Consider the following 23,089-nt stretch of genomic DNA (forward strand, 5'->3'; position numbering starts at 1 on the left):
TGTACAAAAATCCAAAAATTCTGGTATGAAATATTTGATATTTTTTCAAAATTGATCAAAATAAAACTGGTACCAAAACCAGAATGGATTATCTTCGGAATATCGGAAGGTAACCCTGAATTAAATGTGTTTCAGAAGAATTTATTTAATTACGGGCTAATAATGGGAAAAAAGCTTATACTTAAATTCTGGAAAAATGCGCCGACACCAACAATAAAAATGTGGATATCAAATATGTTTGAAACATTACATCTGGAAGAGATGAGATTCCTCCTAGCAGGTAAAGCAGACCAATTCCAAAAGACGTGGTCTATGTTTCTGGACCTATTACAAGTATGAGGTGCAATAGTAATTAAAAAAAAAAACAAATATATAAATAAGTGGTATCAGGACCTGGTAACGGGAGGTAAAACAACAAAAACAGACTTGGTTGGTAGTCCCCTTTCTGCGGAGTTTAATGTTATAATAGAGCGATTGTTTCTATTTTCTCTTTCTTTCTTTTCTAGGGTCTATTTTCTCACTTTACTTCCTTCTCTAACTTCTTTCCTAAGGGGCTTTCTTTTCCCAACACTCTTGCACTTCACGACTCTCGCGCACTTTCTTTACTTTCCTTACTTCTACCTTTTTCTTAAAGCTCAAAAAAAATGAAGCGGTACAAAAAATGTATTAAGATATATGTGTTGTGTAGGATTGTAATTTACCGTACTTCTAATAAAAAAATAAAATATATATATATATTGATGATCTGTCTAAACAATTGAAAGCCTGTAACACTGGGTGCGTGATTGGTAATATTTTAGTGAACCATATTATGTATGCAGATGATCTTGTGGTCTTTAGTCCATCTAGCGCTGGTCTCTAGCAGCTCCTTACTATATGTTCCGTGTATGGTGTGGAACATAACATTAAATATAATGCTAGTAAGAGTGCTGTTATGGTCTGTAGAACCAAAGAGGATAAATGCCTAAAATATCCTGTTTTTAAATTGTCTGACGACAATCTTATTGTCTGTAATAAGATAAAATATCTAGGGCATATTATTACAGAACAAATGACAGATTATGAGGATATTTATAGGCAACGACGCATGCTGTATGTACAGGCAAATATCTTCTTGCGTAAATTAGGTGCGTGTGCCGATGTGGTGAAGATGTCGCTATTTAGAGCATACTGCACACCACTCTACACTGCGCACCTGTGGTCGAACTATTTAAAGACAAGTATGCAGGGACTAAAGGTGGCATATAACGATGCCATGAGAACACTGCTAAGGCAACCTAGATGGTGTAGTGCCAGTAATATGTTTGTGGCTGCAGGAGTCAGTTCTTTAGAAGCATTCCTAAGACACCACATGTATAAATTTATTTTCAGGATAAATGACTCTAAAAATTTGCTTATTGTGGCCTTGACAATCATAAGGGTTAGCACTACACGCTACGAATCCCAGTTGTGGAGACACTGGTATCCTTGTCTCGTTGTAGGACATTGATCATCTTTTAATCTGGATTTTTAACTTAAGTATTGTGGGTTTTTGTTAAATATAAATTATAATGTTTTTATGTGATATACCATGATTTTATATATATTTATGATATTTGATATGCAATGCTTTTTTAATGTAATGTTGCCCCTTGTCTGGACCTTGAGCCCGTAATAAAGTTTATTATTATTATTATTATTTTCACTTTCAAAAACATGTTATCAGATAGGCATACAGAAAGACTGAGCGACACTTATCCTACTAACTCACTCAGGCATTTTAAAAGCAGTTAACTCACTTACAAATGAGCTAACTGCATTCAACAGTTCTTCGTCTTTCAGGCAGTGGCTAACTGGAAAAAAAGAGAGCAAGTACATTCTGCTGCTCCAAAAATTACCTGTTTAATTGGAGTTGGATGTATTTTCCAAATCGGCTACTGTTGTGATTCCTTAAAGTGGAAGCATTTCCTGTGAAACAGTATGCAATGTTGGTAACTTATGACTCCCTCATTTTATATTTGCCTTTGCAAATCTCATTTCCATCTAATTTCACAATCAATATTTAATTAAACAAAACAAAATCAACTGAAATACTTTGGAGACCATGTAGCATTTTAGATGGGTCAAACTGCACCTCTTCTTCTTTCGTGTGGCGTGCACAGCCTAAAGTTTTTGGACAACTTGTTCTATTTGATCTTCCGTTTGTGCACGTCGAGTTGATTGCATTAGTCGAAACAGGGCGGACTACGTGAAAGTTGCAATCTTCCAACACACTGCACCTCTAATTCTGGATGATTCAGCATATCAAACTTGCCCATTTGTATTATCAATTGCTTCAGTATGGTGGGCTGTCAGAGTCTGACACGGAAGCATAAATGATGTTCCATCATCATTACTGCGTCTAGATCGTTGAACTCCCAGCTCAAAATTTGAGTATTTGTCACCGGAAAAGCAGCATTGTTTCAGACATGATTCAATGCCATATTTTCCAAGGACAAAATAAAGATGGGTAATAAATGCTGGTTGTGGTAGCAATTAACAGATTCTGGGAATTAATTGGCCACCATCCAGTCATTACTGACCTCTTCATCATAAGAGGGGTCTATAAAAGGCGCTGCCGCAAAAAGGCACCCAGCATCATCAAAGCCTCTCAACACTCTGGTCACACTCAACCATCGGAGTCAAAAAACTGGGATTACAGGTTCAATAACAGCTTTCCCAACAACCATCGTGCTCTTGAACGCTACATAACACTAACCTATGAACAATGTATATTTTTTGATTGCACCAACGACTTTGGGCTATTTTTGTTATTAAATGATTGAATTTGTGTTTATTATATATTATTATCCACTTGTGTGGTGTTACAGGCCTGTTGTGCTGCTGCAAGTATTTAATTATTCCGTTGTTGGTACATATGACAATTAAGCACTCTCGACTTGAACAAAAGAATCAAATATCCATAGGACCTAAAGGCTACCAAGAAACAGCTTGTCATTATTTTAATTGGGGTGGGAGATTGCAACCTTCATGTGGTCCATCCTGTTTCGACTAATGCAATCAAGCCGACGTGCACAATCAAATAGAACAAGTTGACCTACAACTTTAGGCTGTGCACGCCATACGCAAGAAGACAATTTTAATTGATTTAGTCATACAGTGCAGAAACAGGCCCTTCAGCCCAACTTGTCCAGGCCGACCAAGTAGCCCCATCTAAGCTGGTCTGATTTGCCCACATTTGATTCATATTCCCTCTAAACCGATCCTACGTTTACAATTGTCCAAGTGTCTTTTAAATGCTCCTATTATACATGCCTCAACTTCCTCATCTAGCAGCTCATCCCATATACCCACCACCATCTGAATGAAAATATTGTTTCTCAAATCCATATTAAATCTTTCCTCTCTCACCTTAAACCTAAGCCCTCTGGTTCTTGATTCCCCTACCCTGGATTACAGACTCTGTACCTTAATAGACACAAAATGCTGGAGCAACTCAACGGGACAGGCAGCATCCCTGGAGAGAAGGAATGGGTGACGTCTCGGGTCGAGAAGCATCACCCATTCCTTCCCTCCAAAGATGCTGCCTATCCTGCTGAGGACCCTTCAGACTAAAGAAGGGTCTCGACCAGAAATGTCACCTATTTCTTCTCTCCAAAGATGCTCTCTGTCCCACTGAGTTACTCCAGCATTTTGTGTCTATCTTCAAGAGTCAAGTCAAGAGTTTATTGTCATGTGTCCCAGATAAGACAATGAAATTCTTGCTTGCTGCAGCACAACAGAATATTTTAGGCATAATACAGATCAGATCAGCGTGACCATATACCATAGAATATATATATACACACACATAAATAAACAAATAAAGTGCAATAGGCTGTTATAGTTCATCGTTTGTTTGAAGTTGTGTTAATAGTCTGATGGCTGTGGGGAAGAAGCTGGTCCTGAACCTTCGATTTAAACCAGCATCTGCAGTTCCTTCCTACACATTCTGTACCTTAATAATACCCCTCATGATTTTATGCACTATAAGGTCACACCTCAGCCTTTTGCACTATAAGCCTGCCCAATCTTTGCCGGAAGCTCAGGCCCTTAAATCTTGTCAACATCCTCATTTGAAATCTTTATATTTTATATTATTGGATGCCCACTTCCAGGTACGTTCAACTGAGTCAATTTTCCTCTTTTTGCATTTGGAACAATTATTTCTCTGCCTCTTCTTCCAAAACAAACACCCCACATACCCATCTGTTCCACGTATTATCTGACCACAAGAGTCTCCGGTAATCTTTCCAATATTTTAGTAAATGGCATTCAGCAGTAGCCCACCAGGTGGTGAACAAGACTCAATAAGGAATTAGTCAACTCCTTCCTACATCTCCCAAAATTCAAAGGAATTGTTACCATGTGCTTGCAAATGGATTGGAACAGTTGATTGCTCTAAACAATGGGAACTGTACATTAATCTGATGGAAGTGTTTCGACCCAAAACATTACCTATTCCTTTTCTCCAGAGGTGCTGCCTGACTCGCTGGGTTACTCCAGCAATTTGTGCCTATCTTCGGTGTAAACCAGCATCGGTAATTACTTCTTACGTATTAATCTTTAGTTTACTAGTTTGCAATATGTATAGTTTCACAAGACAAACTATCTCATCAGCTTCAGTACAATGGATACATTAATTATCAAAAGAATACAGTCCCCAAATTGCGGAATGGCAAGTCAGAAAATAAATTAAAAAATTTACAGAAGAGCAAGTCAGTGGAGATTCTTGCTCTAGAGACTGATAATTCTCACACAAAATTATTCCACACAGCTCTACTTGATCCCCAGAGTATCAATCCTGCAATATCCAAGAATTTATTTGATGGTCCTGTTAACAATTACACTTCGAATTGAAATGACAATACAAAGAATATTTCATCTGAACCTGTACATCTAAATATATGTCTTGAAATTCTTAAACATTTTATCTAACACATGCAGAAAGTTTCATTACCAAATGCCTCCATCACGGGATTGGAGTCCAGTACTCTCTTTTCTATCCGTTCCACATTTTCTTGGCACTTTACAGAGGTGGATGAGGCAGCAACTGTAGCAAAGTAATTCATAAGGCATCGAGATGTCCATGTCTGCAAAAGGAAATTTAAATTGGCTTGAGAACAAAGTTGAGAAGCTGTTTTATGAGGAAAGTTCCTGTTATGGAACTTGAAAACAAACTGTGAACAAACAAGCATATTTCTTGGTCATCTTTTTTTTTTAACATTATGGGAAGTCTAACAAGGGCAGGGCCTAAACAGTGAAACGTGGGGCTCTGGGGAGTGTTGTAAAGCATAGGGATCTAGCAGTTCAGGTACATAGTTCCTTGAATGGAAATAGTCCTTTGGGTGGCATAGTGGCATAGCAGTAGAGCTACTTACAGTGCCAGAGACCCGGGTTCGAACCAGACTATGTGTGCTTGTCTGTACGGAGTTTGTATGTTCTCCACGCAACCGTGCACATTTCCCCCAAGATCTTCAGTTTCCTCCCACACTCCAAAAACTTACAAGTTTGGAGGTTAATTGGATTGGTATAAATGTAAATTGTCCTTAGTGTATGTAGAATAGTGTTATTGTGCGGGATCGCTAGTCGGTGTGGACTAGGTGGGCCGAAGGACCTGTTTCCGCACTGCATCTCTAAACTAAAAAACTAAAAGAAAGGGGCATCCAGATAGGGTGGTCAATAAGGCTTTCGGCACATTTGCCTTCATCAGCCAGGGTATTGAGCATAGAAGTTGGGAGGTCAAGTTACAGTTATACAAGACCTTGGTGAGGGCACATTTAGAGTGTTGCACTCAGTTTTGGTCACCATGTTATAGGAGAGATGTTGTCAAGCTAGGAAGGGTGCAGAAAAGATGTACGAGGATGTTTCCAGGACTCGTGGGTCTGAGCTTTTGGGAGATGTTGAACAGGCTTTATTCCTTGGCGAGCAGGAGTATGAGGGGTGATCTTATAGAGGTGTGCAAAATCATGAGAGGAACAAATCGGGTAAATGCACAGTATTTTGCCCAGAGTTGGGGAATCGAGAAGCAGAGGAGATGCGTTTAAGATGAGGGGGGGATAGAGTTAATAGGAACCTGAGGGGTAACTTTTTTTTTTACACAAGGGTGGTGGGTGCATGGAAGGAGCTGCTGGAGGAGATAGTTGAGGCAGATACTATCGCAATTGGTTACCTATAATGATCAAAATCTACTTTATAAAAATCATACCCCAATGATGAACTTGTTAATTTATGAGGTTTGTTTCTCTGTGAATCTAACAACATTATGCTTGTTCAGCACTTACCTTTCCAGCACCACTCTCTCCACTAACTATCAGTGACTGGTTAATTGGTTCAATGTGGCTATGTACATTCCTGAAGGCTTGTTCAGCTACCGTGAAGATGTGAGGCTTCAATTCCTAAAGAATATAATTTTTTGAAATTTTGTTTATGTACAAAGCAGCAAAAATCACCAGTACAAAAAAACTCAAGTTATTAATCATGTAAAACTGATGCAATAGTATGCAAAATAAATTTTAATGTTATGTTTGTATCCATTATAGAATCTGTAAAAAGGGAAAATAATGCAATAATTTGCTTGTTAAGTTAAATAAAGAAAGCACCAAAGTGTACTTGAGTTACCTGCGGTTGGGACACATGGTGGTATTCTTTCATGACCTCAGAGGAATACAAGTTAGGCACACACTGGAATGGATTTAGAGCCACTAGTGTACAACCTGCATTAGTGTAAAATACACCAGCTGCATATCTTGCTTGGAGACATCTTAAAACTGGGAGACAGAAAATGGTCAATATATTCAGGCTGCTTAGTATTTCAGAGAGAAACTGAAATCCGAAACATTACACATTGTTAATCTAAATGCTATGGGTTATAACCAAATGTTTGCAGAGAACATAATTTTTAACACAAAATTATTTGTATCTTCATTAGAAAGGCAAAAAAAAAGATACTTGATGTATTTAATAAAAAACAGAAAACATCATATGTATTCAGTAGGGCACACAACACCTGATAGATAAACAAGATTTAATATTTCAGGTCAATGATCTTTCATCGGAACTCGGAAAAGTTAGAAATGAAACATACTTTAAGTTGTAGAAAGGGGAAGGATGGCAAAAACATGTCTACGACAGAGTGGAGACCACCATCAACTAAATGGATTTTTTTAAATGGCTGTACTCATTGATAGAAAATGGTAGAAAAATATATAATTACAGCCAATTTGTCTGGCATTATAAATAGAAGATGGTGAATAATAGAAAAAAAGAATGCTGCAACGTTTGAGATACAAAACAATGTAGTTGGCGGAAATAAAATAAAGAGAATGCTAGAAACATCCAAGAGGTCCACCTGTGCCATTATGTTTTTATCCCTACATGGATACTGCCTGCCACAGGGTTTGCAGCATTCTGATTATTTAGAGTTCCCGCAACCACAGTATTTTAAATCTCTCATATTTAGTATTTTAGTATAATGCCCTCATTCATTATCTTCTATATACAGCTGCTCCTTACAGAACAACTGTTTAAGCCATCACCAACCTCCCTCAGCCTGCACCAACATCTTTCCTATGATTCAGTCCCTCCTCAGCTCCATGTCATCCCTACTATTCTCTCAACTTGCCCAGCCCTCTCACTCTTCATCCCCACACTTAAAACACTATTTCTAACTTTTCCATGGTCTGATTAAAGTTATTGCCAGAAACAATAACTCTGGTTCTCCCTCCACAGATGCTGCATGGCTTGATGAATGTTTTGAGAACTTTGTTTTTTCAAAAATAAAACATTAATATAATATACAATGACTTCTATGTAGAATAACACCATTGATAAGGCAATACGAGGCGAAAAGATGAAATATGAAGGCAAGCTGGCTAATAATATAAAAGAGGATAGCACAAGAGTTTCATCAAGAGTAAGAAAGAGGCAAGAGTGGACGTTGGACCGCTGGAAAATGATGCAGGAGACGTGATAATGGGGAATAGAGAAATGGCAGAGGCGTTGAATAACTTTTTTGCATCAGTTTTCACAGCGAAAGACACCAGAAATATGCCAGAAATTCAAGAGAGTCCGAGGGAGGAGGTTAGTGGAGTGGCTAATACCAAGGAGAAGGTGCTTGGGAAGCTGAAAGTGGATGTTACATGGACTGGATGAGTTGCACCTTAGGGTTCTGAAAGAGTTGGCTTTAGAGATTGTGGAGGCATTAATAGATATATTTCAAGAATCACTGGAGTCAGGAGTGGTTCCAGACGATTGGAAAATTGCCAATATTACCCCGTTGTACAAGACGGCAGCAAAGCAGAATAGTGGGAACTGTAGGCCGGTTAGTCTGACTTCAGTGGTTGGGAAGATTTTAGAGTCCATACAGAAGCATGGTTAGCAGGTTGGCTGTAAGGCAGAAGGCAAAGTGTGGCAATAAAGGGGGCTTTTTCTGGTTGGCTGCCAGTGACTAGCGGAGTTCTGCGGGGTCGATGCTGGGGCCGCTACTCTTCACATTGTACATTAATGATTTGGATGAGGGGATTGAAGGCTTTGTGGCCCTGTTTGCAGATGATACAAAAATAGGTGGAGGGGCAGGTAGTGCTGAGAAAGCAGGGACTCAGCAGAAGGACCTGGACAGGTTAAGAGAGCAGGCAGAGAAGTGGTAGATGGAATATAGTGTAGCAAAGTGTGAAGACATGCATTTTGGTAGTAGGAAGAGAGCCATAGACTATTTTCTAAATGGGGAAAGAATCCAGAAATCGGAGGTGCAAATGGATTTGGGAGTGCTGGTGTAGGATTCCCAAAAAGTTAATCTGCAAATCAAATCAGTAGTAAAGAAGACAAATGCAATGTTAGCATTTATTTCAAGAGGGCTAGAATACAAAAACAGAGATGTAATGCTGAGGCTCCATGAGGCGCTGTTCAGGCCGCATTTGGCGTATTGCGTGAGCAATTTTGGGAACCATATCTGAGGAAGGATGTGCTGGCCCTGGAGAGGATCCAGAGGAGGTTTACAAGAATGATCCCAGGATTGAGTGGGTTAACCTATGACGAGTGTTTGACTGCACTGGGCCTGTACTCGTTGGAGTTTAGAAGAATGAGGGGGGACCTCATGGAAACGTACCAAATAGTTAATGGCTTGGATAGAGTGGATGTGGAGAGGGTGTTTCCACTAGTGGGAGAGTCTAGGACTAGATGTCACAGCCTCAGAATTAAGGGACATTACTTTAGGAAGGAGATGAGAAGGAATTTCTTTAGTGGTGAATCTGTGGAATTCTTTGCCTCCGAAGGCTGCGGAGGCCAAGTAAATGGACATTTTTATAGCATAGATAGATTCTTGATTAGTACATGTGCCAGGGCTCATGGGGAGAAGGCATGAGATGGGGTTAGGAGGGAGAGGTAGATTGGCCATGATTGATGGCAGAGTCGACCTGATGGGCCAAATGGCCTATTTCTGCTCCCATCCCATATGACCTTATGATAATATTCATTTCCCAAAATTGGATAATAAACATGGGAGAAACATCACGCTGAGCCTATCAAACTAGCATATTTTAAGGTTAATTCTGTTGAAGGGACTTTTGCGTGTACTTATTTGTTTCCAGCATAAAGGTGTCTAGTATGTAGTTGCCCAAATATAATTACTGTTGTACTTGATTTCGACATGAGTGCCTTGATCTTCCATTATTATTAAAGGAAGTACAATCTTGTATGAAGCGAGTATTGTGCTCAAACATCCATCATTTTACAAGTACAGGTAACTACATAACAAAAATAAAAAACTAATTAATTAGATACCTGTGGCAGTTGTTACTGGATTGACTTTGGTGAGATCATCAAACTGGTGCAACTCATCTTCATTAATGAGAAAAGCTTTTATCTCCTCAACTGTATGATTCAATGTAGTGTAATCTAAAACCTTTTGGGAATCTTTCAATCCATTAGTCTGAAAAAAAGAACCATAAGACATTCAATATGTATTTCTAGAAAAGCAACACTTTTTTTATTGCCCAATTTAAATTTTATTTTTATTGCCCACTATTATTCTACCTAAGAGACCAATCTGAAGAAGGGTCTCAACCAAAACATCACCCTTCCTTCTCTCCAGAAATGCTGCCTGTCCCGCTGAGTTACTCCACCATTTTGTGTCTATCTTTCGTTTAAACCAGCATCTGCAGTTCCTTCCTATAGTTTGTTACATCATGGAAGTTCTACGTTTGGTAGATTATCCTCAAGAGTGGTGTACTCAAATTAATAGAATTTGTTAAGTTTGAACACAACTTTGGAGCATCTGCAGTTCCTTCCTGCACATTTGTCTTGTTTTTGTTGGAACAATACTAGTTTAAAATCTACAAGAAAATTACATTTTTGGATTGAAATAAAGTTAAACACAAAATGTGAAAAGTAAGAGTTCTAATGTAAAAGAATATAGATGGAATCTGCATTCAAGATGGTGCACTCAAAAGGGATTTCAGCCCGACTCATAATTGCAGAAAACAAAATTTAGGTTGCCATTTGATGCAGCTCTGAAGAAATGCTGCATTGTCTGAAGTGCAATCTTATAGAAAATATGTAGAATATCGGTTCTGACTGCTTTCTTAGGTGCAGGTATAGGTTCTCTGAACTCCAGGATAAAGGATAATCAAAAAGATACAAATATGGTATCCTAACTGAATAGTTATTGCCAATTAGCCTCAAAATCAAAACCGAGCCGATTCTTTCGTTTACAACTATTTGTGGAAGCTTACTGTGTTGAATGAGTCTATTGTACATGTTTTCAGCTGTTGTCATGTGTGAAATATTTCTTGGGTCCTTTCCTCTGACAACATCCAGTTTGCTATCAAACCCAACAACCTTTTGATGAAGCTATCATCTCAAACAGAAAATTCCCAACTCCTTCTGCATTTAAATATCCCCCAATGGGTCTTATCTGCTCAATGAGTTTGAACTCCTTCAATGCGTGCTTTACTCGCTCATGCTCCTAGACACAGTTAAAAATAACAATGTGTAATGTTGACGACTCTTTAATTCCACAGCTTTTGACTTGGTTAATCTCACCAATGAACGTCCACTATCTAGGTCACTGACTTTCTGGCCTATTCAATGTCACCTCAGAACAACCTGCAAAAAAAAAGCCTTCCAAATTACTCCCGTGCTTCCTTAACAGTTGACATCACCAGGCACAGGTCAACTGCTATTTCACTGTTAATCACTCAGGTTTACTAATCCATCACTTCCCTCACCACCTCTCTGCTGCTTGACAGCCAACCTGATCCAGAACCCCTGAAAGTTTACATATTTTCCAGAATGTACACATAGTGGAAATATTGAAAAAACATTATTTTACGCACCACACTTTTTTTCTTCTTCTTCACCTACTTGCTTATCATAAAGCAAATCTTCACCTCAGGCCATTTGCCCAGAACAACAAATTCATTTTATTTTGTTGGAAATAGAAGTTTAAGTTTAAACCCCATATCCTATCACCAGAACCATCATGCATGCCACAGTTGAGGCAGGTACTATAACAACATTTCAAATACATGGATAGGAAAGGTTTAGATGAATATGGGCCACATGCAGGCAGGTGGGACCACCATAGAAGGGGCATCTTGGTCAGCATGGGCAAGTTGGGCCAAAGGCCCTGTTTCCATGCTGTATGACTTTATCTAGCCAACAGAAAACAAAAACGCTAGCAGAGGTTTGGGTACGTACAACGGTAATAAAAACGTCAATTACAAAAAGGGTTTTCTACCCATTATTAGGCCTATATATTTTTTTCATCATAGTCGCAGCCTTTTCAGCTTAACCTGCTGTAAAAATGAGATCACCACCTTTGACAGCAAAGTGCAGAATATCACTTGATACACTCCAAGTTCTGTATGGAATCCTTTGTTGCTCCACACACGTCCAGTAAATCTAAATTGCTCCAGCACTTTTTCAATACTCCTATTAGACAATTATGTACAACCGTCCCCTCCACCTTAATATTTTCTGCTCAATTTAGTTTTAATAACTGTGCTGCTATGTATTTAAACTGCTGATTGATTCCTCATTTCTGAACAAAATACAAAACCTCCTTCATGTTAATTCTACATTGAGCATAGAAAAACAAAAAGCAATTTAAGCAATGTCAGCTAAAATATTTAGTGGCTTTGATAGCCTTCAGACTGATTGATTTTTCTGAAGTTTTAGCGTTTTTAGATGGGAACATGCTCTGCATCTCTCCAGAAGACATCTCTGATGAATATGCAGATGTGTGGGGTTTTTTTAAACTAGAAGAATGTCACTTTACAAAATTATTTTGTTCCAATTCCTGTCATTCATTCAATCAATAGAGGCTCACGGATTGGAGCAATTCCTTTAAGAATATGATTGCTTCAGCAATTAAGACCAGCAGACATTCTGTTAACTCAAGCAGCTTTACAGAACAATTATCAATGAACAGTAGCAATTGCTCCCTGCCACAGGGATACAGTTGTATGTCTGAGAATATGTATACATCTAAAAAGAAATAAATCATAGTTAGTTCAATGATCGATATTTTCTTTTTATTTTAAGAAAGGCAAAAGGTTTGTCTGATGATGGGTGCTCCCCATTTTTCTGGCTGTATTTCTGACATATTTCTGTACTGGGTTTTCAAAAACATGAAGCCAAAGGGCTCATTGCAGCAAATTATTTGTTTTTATCATAATAATGTCATATGTTATTCAATTTAGTATTTGCACATAGCTGATGACCTTTACTTTTTCATTTCAGCGATCCGTCATTGTTATTTTAAACCGTTCTATTAATTAATACCGTGGCTAATATTTATTTGTTTTACTTTTCGTCTCTTCAGCATTTTTCATATTTGCAGATTTTTTTTCATCTAGTTTTATTTTCAAAATGGAATCCCAACTTCCCAATGATAAATAAAGAAAAAAAAAACAAGTTGTGTAGGTCACATTTCGACTTGGGTTAAATTCCTTTCTGTGCTAACTTCGTTAATCATAACTATGAAGGTTGTACTACAATGACTTGATCGCGATGGATAATGAAGTTGCTTTATTGGCAATAATAAAAATGCAGAATTCTTGATCACCAACTCATAAACATTACTGGAATTTACCTGGTGAACTTCAAGCAAGGTCATAGAGAGATATCACATGCTGAAATAATCTACCAGCAGTGGCTAGGCTCATGCGTGGAACAACCGCTTAGATAAGAAAATAATAAGAAAAATACCATCAAACTAGGAACTAATAACATTCAACAAGGATCAGAGCATAGCAAATTAAATGGAAATCTACCATCTAAATTATTTTAAAAAAATTTAAGGACACAAAGTTGCAAAGTAGAATTGTATCTGTTTTTAAGAGAATTTCACCCGTCACTTAATCCTAGCAAAACTGGTTCAACACGTATTAATTTACATACACAACTAAATGATCACTTTGAAGATAGACAAAATGCTGGAGTAACTCAGTGGGACAGGCAGCATCTATGGATAGAGGTCTGAAGAAGGGTCTCGACCCAAAACATAATCCATTCCTTCTATCCAGAGATGCTGCCTGTCCTGCTGATTTACTCCAGTATTTTGTGTCTATCTTCAAAGTAAACCAGCATCTGCAGTTCCTTCCTCCATAAATTATCAGTCATTTTCTTCTAATTTATAGAAATATGGACATTGATTTATGAAATATCTGAACTATTACAGGTGGAACATTTTTCAGCAATAATTTTGATTATTCCAAATGTAACAGGACATTCCCCAATAGCAGTGGGGTGTCTTTGTACCTCAATTAATTACATAACATCATACATCTCTTACTAGAATAGCTTCAGTTTTAATCAATTGGTAGGTCAATAGTTCGTAAAACTGTCATTGCTCTACTTGGATTCAGGAAAATGACAAACAATTTTTGCTCCAAAATTATGTGTAAAGTGATAAATTTGACAAAAATCAGGATGATATTAAAGCTAGACTGAATTAGTATAAAGACTGGGCTCCGGTTGTTAGTTCTGGAGTTCCTTACTCATGATTTCACAGCTTGTTTTGCTTTGTGGATTGATGATTTGTACGGAATTTTTAATATTTTACTACATGCTAAAAAAATTATATGAATATAAGTTCATTAACGATAGACATTTTAATTATTTTATCCGGTATGGTATTTTCAAGGTCATTACCTAAAGGGCAAATAAATTAAAAGTTACTGACGTTGGTTATAGCATGGAAGTTATTTTTTTGAAATTCAAGTATTATACCCAATACATTACACACCAGCATGGCCGTAATGTCACTTGCATGCACTGCAACTGGGGTGGTTCTTTTCTAACTTGCTACTCTTGCAACAGGACACCATGACCAACTCTAGAAGACTGAAAACATTTATGAATTATTCTAATGGAATTACATTTTATTAAGCCAAGTTGGACTCAAAAACCTGTTAATTACATGATTGTTCCTGTAGGATCAGACACAGAAAACAGACTCCAGTAAAGTGAGAACGATATGCAAGCCATTTGAATGGTGCTTTATTATCACAATTCATTTCAGCCAAAGAGAAGCATGTGCACTAGAAGTTTAATGACTTAACTCTCATCTTGAAACAAAATTCTCCTCATAAGTACAAATATTCAGTCACAACATTTTTGGTAGACTATTGCTCTCAAAATTAAAGTTATGTATATAATTTCAAACATACCTATAATCTGAGGGTGAATTTGCATTGAATAAGACTGCAAGAAGCTGCATGAGATTGCCTAGAGCACGTACAAAGAAAGCAAGTTGCACAACTATTGCTCTCAGTGTAAGTAAAGCAAAACCCAGGCTCGTCACAGTTAAAACCAATTTAGATGAAAATCAAAACATTCAAAGTAACATGAATGAATAACATTTAACATGATCACAACTTATTTAATGAAATTCACTCATTTAACATTTCATTGATGAGACACAGCAAGACATTTGTGACAAGAAAACTCAAGAATCTAACCTGCTATTCAAAATGTTTTCCATATTCCTCCCTTTCTGGACAGGAATGCGTTTCTCTTCTTGTCAGTCACATATTTTAACCCAACCACTCTGTCTTTATTTCTGCACAAAACCTAGATAGCAACATTTGTGGCGGGGATCACATCAGAATGGATGCTAGGATGCACACACCTCCAAACAAATAAAGAAGAATGCTGGTTTGGAAGTAGAGTGAAAGTTCACATTGTTTTGTATGACTATTGTCCCTTCAAGTATGAGAATCACAATCAGGCGTTTTAAAAGATTGTTTCCCTCCTTGTTCAGGATTACTCAAAACAAAACATTAAAAAAACCCTGAATTATTCACAATTGTGCCATTAAAATTATTAAATGTTATCTCAATATGTTTACATAATGTAAGTTTGTTTTCTGCAGCATAAATAAATGCGCCCACGCAGAACATTATAGCGCCAGAGACTAAAGGTGTTGTCTGTACGGAGTCTGTACGTTCTGTCCATGACCTGCGTGGGTTTTCTCCAGGTGCTCGTTTCCTCTCGCACTCCGAAGGCGTACAGGTTTGTAGATTAATTGGCTTGGTATAATTGCAAATTGTCCCCAGTGTGTAGGTTAGTGTAAGTGTGCGGGGATTGCTGGTCGGCGCACTCAATGGGTCAAAGGGCCCGTTTCCACGCTGTATCTCTAAACTAAACTAAATGTGTCGGCAGAGCACTGGGTGGGAAAGGAGTGAAGAAAAAACAAGGAACTGCAGATACTGGAATGTTGATCAAAATTTGTGCGATTCCAATCACACAATGATCAAATTGTCCCTTGTGATCAGAATTGTGATCAGATACCCAAATATATACCAAAAGTATGAGATTTCAAATTCCATTTACCTTACTAGAGGAAATTGATAAATATATGATGAAGCTAGAAAGTGTCAGGGACCCTACAGTAAAATGTGGGTCTCAGTGTTGACACAATACCCCTATTAACTGAGAAAGGGTCTCGACCCGAAATGTCACCCATTCCTTCTCTCCAGAAATGCTGCCTGTCCCGCTGAGTTACTCCAGCTATTTGTGTCTATCTTGAGTTTAAATTAGCATCTTAAGTTCCTTCCTACACAGCCCTATTAACCTTCTGTGTAGCAATGTTTCTATAATTTTATGATGAGAAAGATGGGTTTGGATACGATAATTTGAGAAGTATCTCATATTAGCAGATAGTTCATTATCCCAAGTTCACATATTTAAAGTGATTGGCAAACGATTCTGCTGATACTAAATACTTTATTTTACACAAAGAATAGTTTCAAGGTGAAACGCATTACCTGTAAAGGTGGTGGAAAAAGGTCAACCAGAGCCTTCAAAAAGGATTTATGCATTTGCTTGAGGGTGTCACAGCCGGTCTTTCTCAATGTTAATACAATTTGCAGCTTGACTCATGTTCAAGCCTGAGCGGTTGTGCAGAGCGAGGGCGAGTGAAACGCACATGAAGGTGACATCGTCCTTTCCATGGTCATTCCTTCCACTCACGACTTTTAGTTTAGTCGGTTTTGTTTGTTTAAACTAACTAAAACGAACCTAAACCCTTTCCATTGTAATTCTAGCACAACCACTCTAGTTGTAAAGCTCAAAAACTACAACGGTTGGACTGATTCATGATTGTGTTTCATGTCACATTTCATTTTAATAATTATTCATGATTGTGTTTATGTAGTTCGATTTTACTGAAATTGTATGCAAAACAAATAACTTGACAACGTCCTACTGATCCGCTGCTGCATTCAAACTGCGGCTCGTCCAACAATCTGGCTGTTGACAGTGTGTGTAGAAAGCAACTGTAGATACAGGTTTAAACCGAAGATAGACGCAAAAAGCTGGAGCGGGTCAGACAGCATCTCTGGAGAGAAGGAAACTGTTGACGGTGACTGTGGGACTGTGGGAACATGTCCAACACCCCCCTCCCTCCTCTCTCTCCCCCTCTCTCTCTCTCCTCCTCTCTCTCTCCCCTCCTCTCTCTCTCTCTCCCCCTCCTCTTCTCTCTCCCCCTCCTCTTCTCTCTCCCCTCTCTCCTCTCTCCCCCCCTCTCTCTCTCTCTCTCCCCCCCTCTCTCTCTCTCTCTCTCTCTCCTCTCTCTCTCTCTCTCTCTCTCTCTCTCCCCTCTCTCTCTCTCTCTCTCTCTCTCTCTCCCTCTCTCTCTCTCTCTCCTCTCTCTCTCTCTCCCCCTCTCTCTCTCCCTCTCTCTCTCTCTCCTCTTCTCTCTCTTCTCTCTCTCTCCTCTTCTCTCTCCCCCTCTTCTTCTCTCTCTCCCTCCTCTTCTCTCCCCCCTCCTCTTCCTTCTCTCTTCTCTCTCCCCCTCCTCTCAGATTCAGATTCAATTTTAATTGTCATTGTCAGTGTACAGTACAGAGACAACGAAATGCATTAACATTTACCCTTACTCTCCCCTTACCTGGCGCGTTGCCATGGCTCCCTTAGTGTTATAGTCGGCCACTCGGGCCTGGGCGTCGGTTAGTTCACCGCTGCATTGGTGCGGGGTGGTCCCGGGCCAGGAGCGCGCGCTCCCTCTCGTTCCCTCGCTCCCGCCCAGGGATCTGGCGCCACTCGCGCCTTCAAACCAAAGAAGCTTCAAACCACAGATCCTATAGGATCTTTGCTTCAAACGGCCGCCCCGCGGGGACGGGGACGCGCACGCACGGACGCATGCCGCCATCTCGCGCGACGTGCGGCCGGGAGCGTGCGCGTCATCTCTCACCCTTGACCCGGGGGGAGGGGGGGGGGGGGGGGGGGAAGAAGCCAATTAACCTGCAGATCTATGGTAGCAGGTGCAAACTCCACCCGAGGCACCGTCTGAAGAAGGGTCTCATCCCTAGACGTCCCCCATCTCCAGGGATGCTGCCTGCTGAGTTACTTCAGCATTTTGTGTCTACGGGATTGAACGCTGGTCTCCGAGGCAGCAGCTTTACCAACAGGGCCGCATTTCTTAACTGTTTCTAATTGAGGTTGAGGATCGATACCCCTGGGGAGACTGACTGCAGAAGGCAGAGGTTCGGCTCCCGCTCTGGCCTTGACTCTGGTTCTGGCAATCAATGAGCGCTGGACCCCACGATAAACATCACCTGTTGTAGTAAATATCAGCATCTCGGGCAAGGCTTGCTGCTTCTGAAGTGCTCACGGAAGTTCTCTCCAGGGATACTACCTGACCCGCTGAGTTGCTCCAGCATTTTGTGTCTATATTCGGTGATTTAAGTATAAGCCATCTCGGAATCATTGCGGAAGAAACTTCCTTGTGGCTCTGTCCCCCAATCTACATAATACTGGCTCCCTTTTGGTCCAGGTGAGGCATAGGTGATTGCACGACATTATTATATTGTTGCTGAATGGAAATATAAACTTGTGAGCAGATATTCTTCAGCAGTAGAAATCTAAAGCCAAAAGGATAGTAGCAGAATATACTTCCTCTTCAAGATCATTTATCCTTGCGTAACGACGCTGGGATCAGGCAAACACTTCAAGTGACGGAAAAGGTCACTCCTCCATGATAATACATAGCTTTTAATTATTTCCACTGATCTTTCTAAATTCTTCTAATGCAGGTGGACATTGGAATAATTCTGGAGCTATTTGTGTTGCACCATTTTGTTTAGAGATACAGCGGAAACAGGCCCTTCAACCCACCCGTTCACATTAGTTAACCCACTTTCTTATCCACTCCCTACACAATAGGGGCAATTTTACAAAGGCCAATTAACCCACAAATCTGGTCACAGGGAGAATGTGCAAACTCCACAATGACAGCACTTGAGGTCAGGATTGAACCCTGATCTCTGAGGCAACAGCTTTACCAACTGTGCCACATGTATTATCTGTTTCCAATTGTTGTTGTGAATTCATTGAATTATTAGGGTAATTACAAACTAATGCAGCAGGACCAAATTTAATGTAAGGTGATGACACATTGAGGATTGAATACTTTCCCTGCAGTGGTTGAACTACCGAAATAACTTTTGGAAATGGAAATGGTCTGGTCAAAAATTCAGTAGTAGTGACTTATTAAAGGAAATGGTGACCAAATTGCAAATGACTTTTAAAATGGATATCAAAACCAAGAATGTTAAATCTCTTTGACTGTTCATTTAATCGCACAGAACATTGAATAAATATGTAATTCCAGATTATATGTGTGGTTAAAATATCATGTATATATTTTCTATTGTGTTTTTCAGTAATCATTTTAATTTTTTTTCAGGGAGTAAAATGGAGCAAAAGCTATCCAAAGAAGCCTTTGTCAGCAACTTCAATGGTACTACTCTGACTGAGAATTCAGTGGGTTTGGTTTCATGTGCATTGCCTGTTGCCTATCGAGGCTTGATTTTAATGTATTTCTTTGGAGAAAACACCGAATCGACATGGAAAAGATTCCTATTCGTTGACTTTGTTGTACTGGTGGCACCTCTTGTATTGTATTGCACTGTTTTGTCAGCTGTGCTTCATTGGGTGGTGCTGGTTCTAGCAGTTGTTCTGGTGATATCTGTATTTCAGATATACTATCAAAGAAAACGACGTGCCCATCAACACTTGAAAGAAGTCATAGCAGGATTTTTGGATACCAGCCTGGATATGAATCGTATTCCCTTTGTCACTTTGTTTCGAGTCTATGTTAACATAGTGACTGCCATCTGCATTTTAGCTGTGGACTTTCCAATATTTCCAAGACGCTTTGCTAAAGCTGAAACATATGGGAAGGGGTATATGGACTATGGTGCAGCAGCTTTTGTTTTTTCAAATGCACTTGTTTCTCCTGAAGCAAGACAGAAGAACAAAATTGGATCACATTTTAAATTTAGTTTTGCAGTCAAACAGATAATAGCAGTTTGGCCGTTAATTTTCTTGGGATTAGTTCGTCTAATAAGTGTTAAATCTGTGAATTATCATGAGCATATCTCTGAATATGGTTTGCATTGGAATTTCTTTTTCACACTGGCAGTAGTTAGGATCCTGTCATCTTTTATTTTTGTATTGTGCCCTGTAAGAAGCTCATGGATTTTGTCAGGTGGTATCGCCCTATGTTATCAATTCCTCCTTGAAATGACAAATCTGAAACAATTTATATTACATGGCAGCGATGGCAAAGGTACGAGGGATGGGTTCCTTAATGCTAACAGAGAAGGGATTTTTTCCATGTTTGGATATGTATCTATTTACATGGCTGGTGTACAAGCTGGCATTTTTATTATGAAGAGGAGGGTGTTAGTAAAAGACTGGATAAAAATGCAGTGCTGCCTTACCATAAGCAATTTTATATTATTGTTGCTGTTGCATGCGTGCGAGGCACTTGTAGAACCTGTATCCCGACGGATGGCCAATCTTGCTTTTGTCCTCTGGACAGTTGAACACAGTTTGTTTTTTATCAATCTGTACGTGCTGGTTGATCTTGTTTTATTATTTGTCAAATTTCTGTCGGGGATGTCTAAAGCGCCGTGTTCGTGGAACATTTTACCAGATACTCCCCAGCACAGAAAAGAAAATACTTTGTCAAAAAACAATGCTTTGGAAAAAGTAGATAAAAACACAGTACGTTTCTGTCTTATTGATGCCATAAACAGAAACCAACTATTGTTTTTCCTGCAATCTAATATTTTGACAGGTTTGGTAAACTTTACAGTGGATACTGTTCATAGCAGCACATATATTTCCTTATTTGTACTGATGCTTTACATGTTCTGCAATTGTATCTCTGTATATATTTTACACATCAATGACATCACTTTAAAGTTTTGGTAATTCAGCATACACATCCTTAGTATCGCAACACGTAATATAAAAGAAAACTAAAACATTTAGAAATGTTCAGCCATTGGTTTATGCCAAGAATACATGAAACAATAGAAATGTTAACTCCAAGAGATTTGGCAGAGCAATCATTACTATTCCTTGCTTTACAATGTTGTTTTTCATCAGAGGATGCTGAAGCATACAATATAACTTTGATTCCACTGTTCTAGCAACAAGTCCTACTCAGCCTTTGTCCCCAAAATGCAGTATCCACATGTGGGGCAGATGTACATGTAAAAAATACTTAGCCCTTCCTCAGTTAATTTTTAACAAGTTGAAAACAAATCTGATCCCTGCATTAAACAATGATTGATTAAATAAAAGTCATTGGGCAATGCAAGGCATTCAAGGAGGAAGTGATTTGGGCATAAAATTGGACTTTGTCTCAAAGGTGAAAGGATGAAAGGAGGGAATTAAAACTGGTGCTTCCTTGATGAGAGAATAAAACAAAATAAAATATAATCTAGAAATGTATGACAAATGTAAGGTTCAAGTTGGAGTAGAAGATTAAACTGAAAGCACAAGTATAGAGTATTAAAAAAAATAATAATGGAAATGAGGAACAGGGACCATGAGTAGATTAGTAACTAGCATAAATAAAAATGCAATTGTCTTTTATGTACACAAATGATGAAAGAATAGTTGAGAGGAATGGATAGGGTGGATGTTCTTAGAACCATAGAAAATGGTGCAGGAGAAGGTCATCTGGCCCTTTGAGCCAGCACTGCCATTCAATATGATCATGGCTGATCATGTAAAATCAGTACTCTGTTCCTGCTTTTTCCCCAATATCCCTTGATTCCCTTAGTTCCAAGAGGTAAATCTATCTCTCTCTTGAAACTAATAGCTAAATCTCACTCTCTTGGAAAAATCTAACTCTCTTGATGGGCAGAGAGCTGAAAGCCAATCTCAGGATACAGAATGTCCCCTTGAGAGCTAAAATTGGAAGACATTTCTTCACCCGGAGGGTGATGAACCCACGGAATCAGTCCAAATAGTTAAGTACATTAATGGTGGCAGATAGATATGTTCTTAATGTTTACATATTTCTAATTTTTGTTATCTATTTCTATTAAACTGTTGAAAATATCACAATTTTACATCAATCTTGAATTTTTCAGTTATTAACAGATTAAAAAAAAAATTAAATATTAATATATTTTATTGTCTGGGGCCATTAAAACATTTCTTTCATCAACCATAAAACATCAGTGTGTAACCATGTAACAAATAAGGAAACATTAATCTTCAGAACTGCAAAATTAAAATTTTAATTTCAAAATCGGTGCCATTAAATTAACATATGCATAAGACTTGTTCATTTTTATCAATGATGTACAACCTTTGCATTTAGTTTCTTCTGTATGTGCATTGGTCATTCCTACTATGTTCTCTACATTTAGCCAGTGCTATGTTACAGTAGTGGAATTATAAGCATGGAAGCAGGCCCATTTGACCCACCTTAATATTGATCATTTTCATACTGGGGTAACACTTTTTGCCTGCATTTGGTGCATATTATACTGTGCATACTATCTGCATATTATACTGTGCAATTATTCTTATGATGTCTTTTGTCCATATAAATCCATTGGTTATACTGATTATGACTCCCTATTTAAAGACTGAATCAGCAGTTCTCAGTCAGGTTTACGAATGAGGGACCAAACGTAACCCACCAAATCCTGAGTAGAAAGAAGAAAATTAACTGCTCCATTTCACTCTCCGAGAACATCTATGTACGAGTCTTTAGTAAAGATTTGATAATAATTGGTCATAATAAATTACCTCATCATAAATAACAAATGTTTATGATAACCACGAGAGTAGAAAATCAAAAACACCCATGCCTATAAAGCACAGTGAAGAGAAAATTAGTTTTGGATTAGTTTAGTTTGTTATTTCCATGTGTACTGAGGTACAGCTACACATGAACACAATCAAGCCATCCACAGTAAAATCTAGAAAGTTAACAAAACCAATTAACTTGATTAATACTTTGTATTATTTATTTTATTTCCATCAGAGTTAATTTTGAAGAATAATATTTATATTTTGGTAGCATTTTTTTAATTGTCACATGTACTGAGGTACAGTGAAAAGCTTTATTCTGCACGCTATCCAAACAGATCAGAAAATATTATTCATAAATACAATTGTCAAACTCCAGTATAATAAATAGACTAATGGGTAAGATACAGAGAACAGAATAGTATTGGAGTGCTTCAGTTCCATAGACAAAGTGCAATCATTGCCATGGGGTAAATGTGAATTGGACAACAACTGAGCTTTT

General features: G+C 38.5%; 2 protein-coding genes across 3 annotated transcripts in view; one reads left to right on the forward strand and one right to left on the reverse strand.

Annotated features, from left to right (window-relative positions):
• Positions 1 to 17,712, reverse strand: part of LOC129710812 (unconventional myosin-XIX) — a 47,799-nt gene extending 30,087 nt beyond the window's left edge. For both annotated transcript variants that reach the window (XM_055658063.1, XM_055658064.1), the window contains exons 1-6: positions 17,414 to 17,712; positions 9,799 to 9,946; positions 6,640 to 6,788; positions 6,303 to 6,416; positions 4,979 to 5,111; positions 1,878 to 1,947 (exon numbers count right to left, since the gene is read on the reverse strand). In XM_055658063.1, coding sequence (XP_055514038.1) covers positions 1,878 to 1,947; positions 4,979 to 5,111; positions 6,303 to 6,416; positions 6,640 to 6,788; positions 9,799 to 9,946; positions 17,414 to 17,674 — 875 coding nt within the window. In that variant the 5' untranslated portion in view covers positions 17,675 to 17,712. The remainder of the gene's footprint in view (positions 1 to 1,877; positions 1,948 to 4,978; positions 5,112 to 6,302; positions 6,417 to 6,639; positions 6,789 to 9,798; positions 9,947 to 17,413) is intronic.
• Positions 17,713 to 17,746: 34 nt separating this feature from the next.
• Positions 17,747 to 22,335, forward strand: pigw (phosphatidylinositol glycan anchor biosynthesis, class W). Its single transcript, XM_055658067.1, has 2 exons — positions 17,747 to 18,298; positions 19,211 to 22,335. Exon 2 carries the CDS (start codon positions 19,219 to 19,221, stop codon positions 20,743 to 20,745), a length of 1,527 nt encoding a protein of 508 aa, XP_055514042.1. The 5' UTR covers positions 17,747 to 18,298; positions 19,211 to 19,218; the 3' UTR covers positions 20,746 to 22,335.
• The last annotated feature ends 754 nt before the right edge of the window (positions 22,336 to 23,089 follow it).

Source organism: Leucoraja erinacea, chromosome 28 (assembly GCF_028641065.1).
Source record: "Leucoraja erinacea ecotype New England chromosome 28, Leri_hhj_1, whole genome shotgun sequence".
Taxonomy (NCBI): Eukaryota; Metazoa; Chordata; class Chondrichthyes; order Rajiformes; family Rajidae; genus Leucoraja; species Leucoraja erinaceus.

Bases quoted from the DNA above. Each gene is read 5' to 3' on its own strand.
- pigw (XM_055658067.1), top strand. From the start codon at position 19,219: ATGGAGCAAAAGCTATCCAAAGAAGCCTTTGTCAGCAACTTCAATGGT.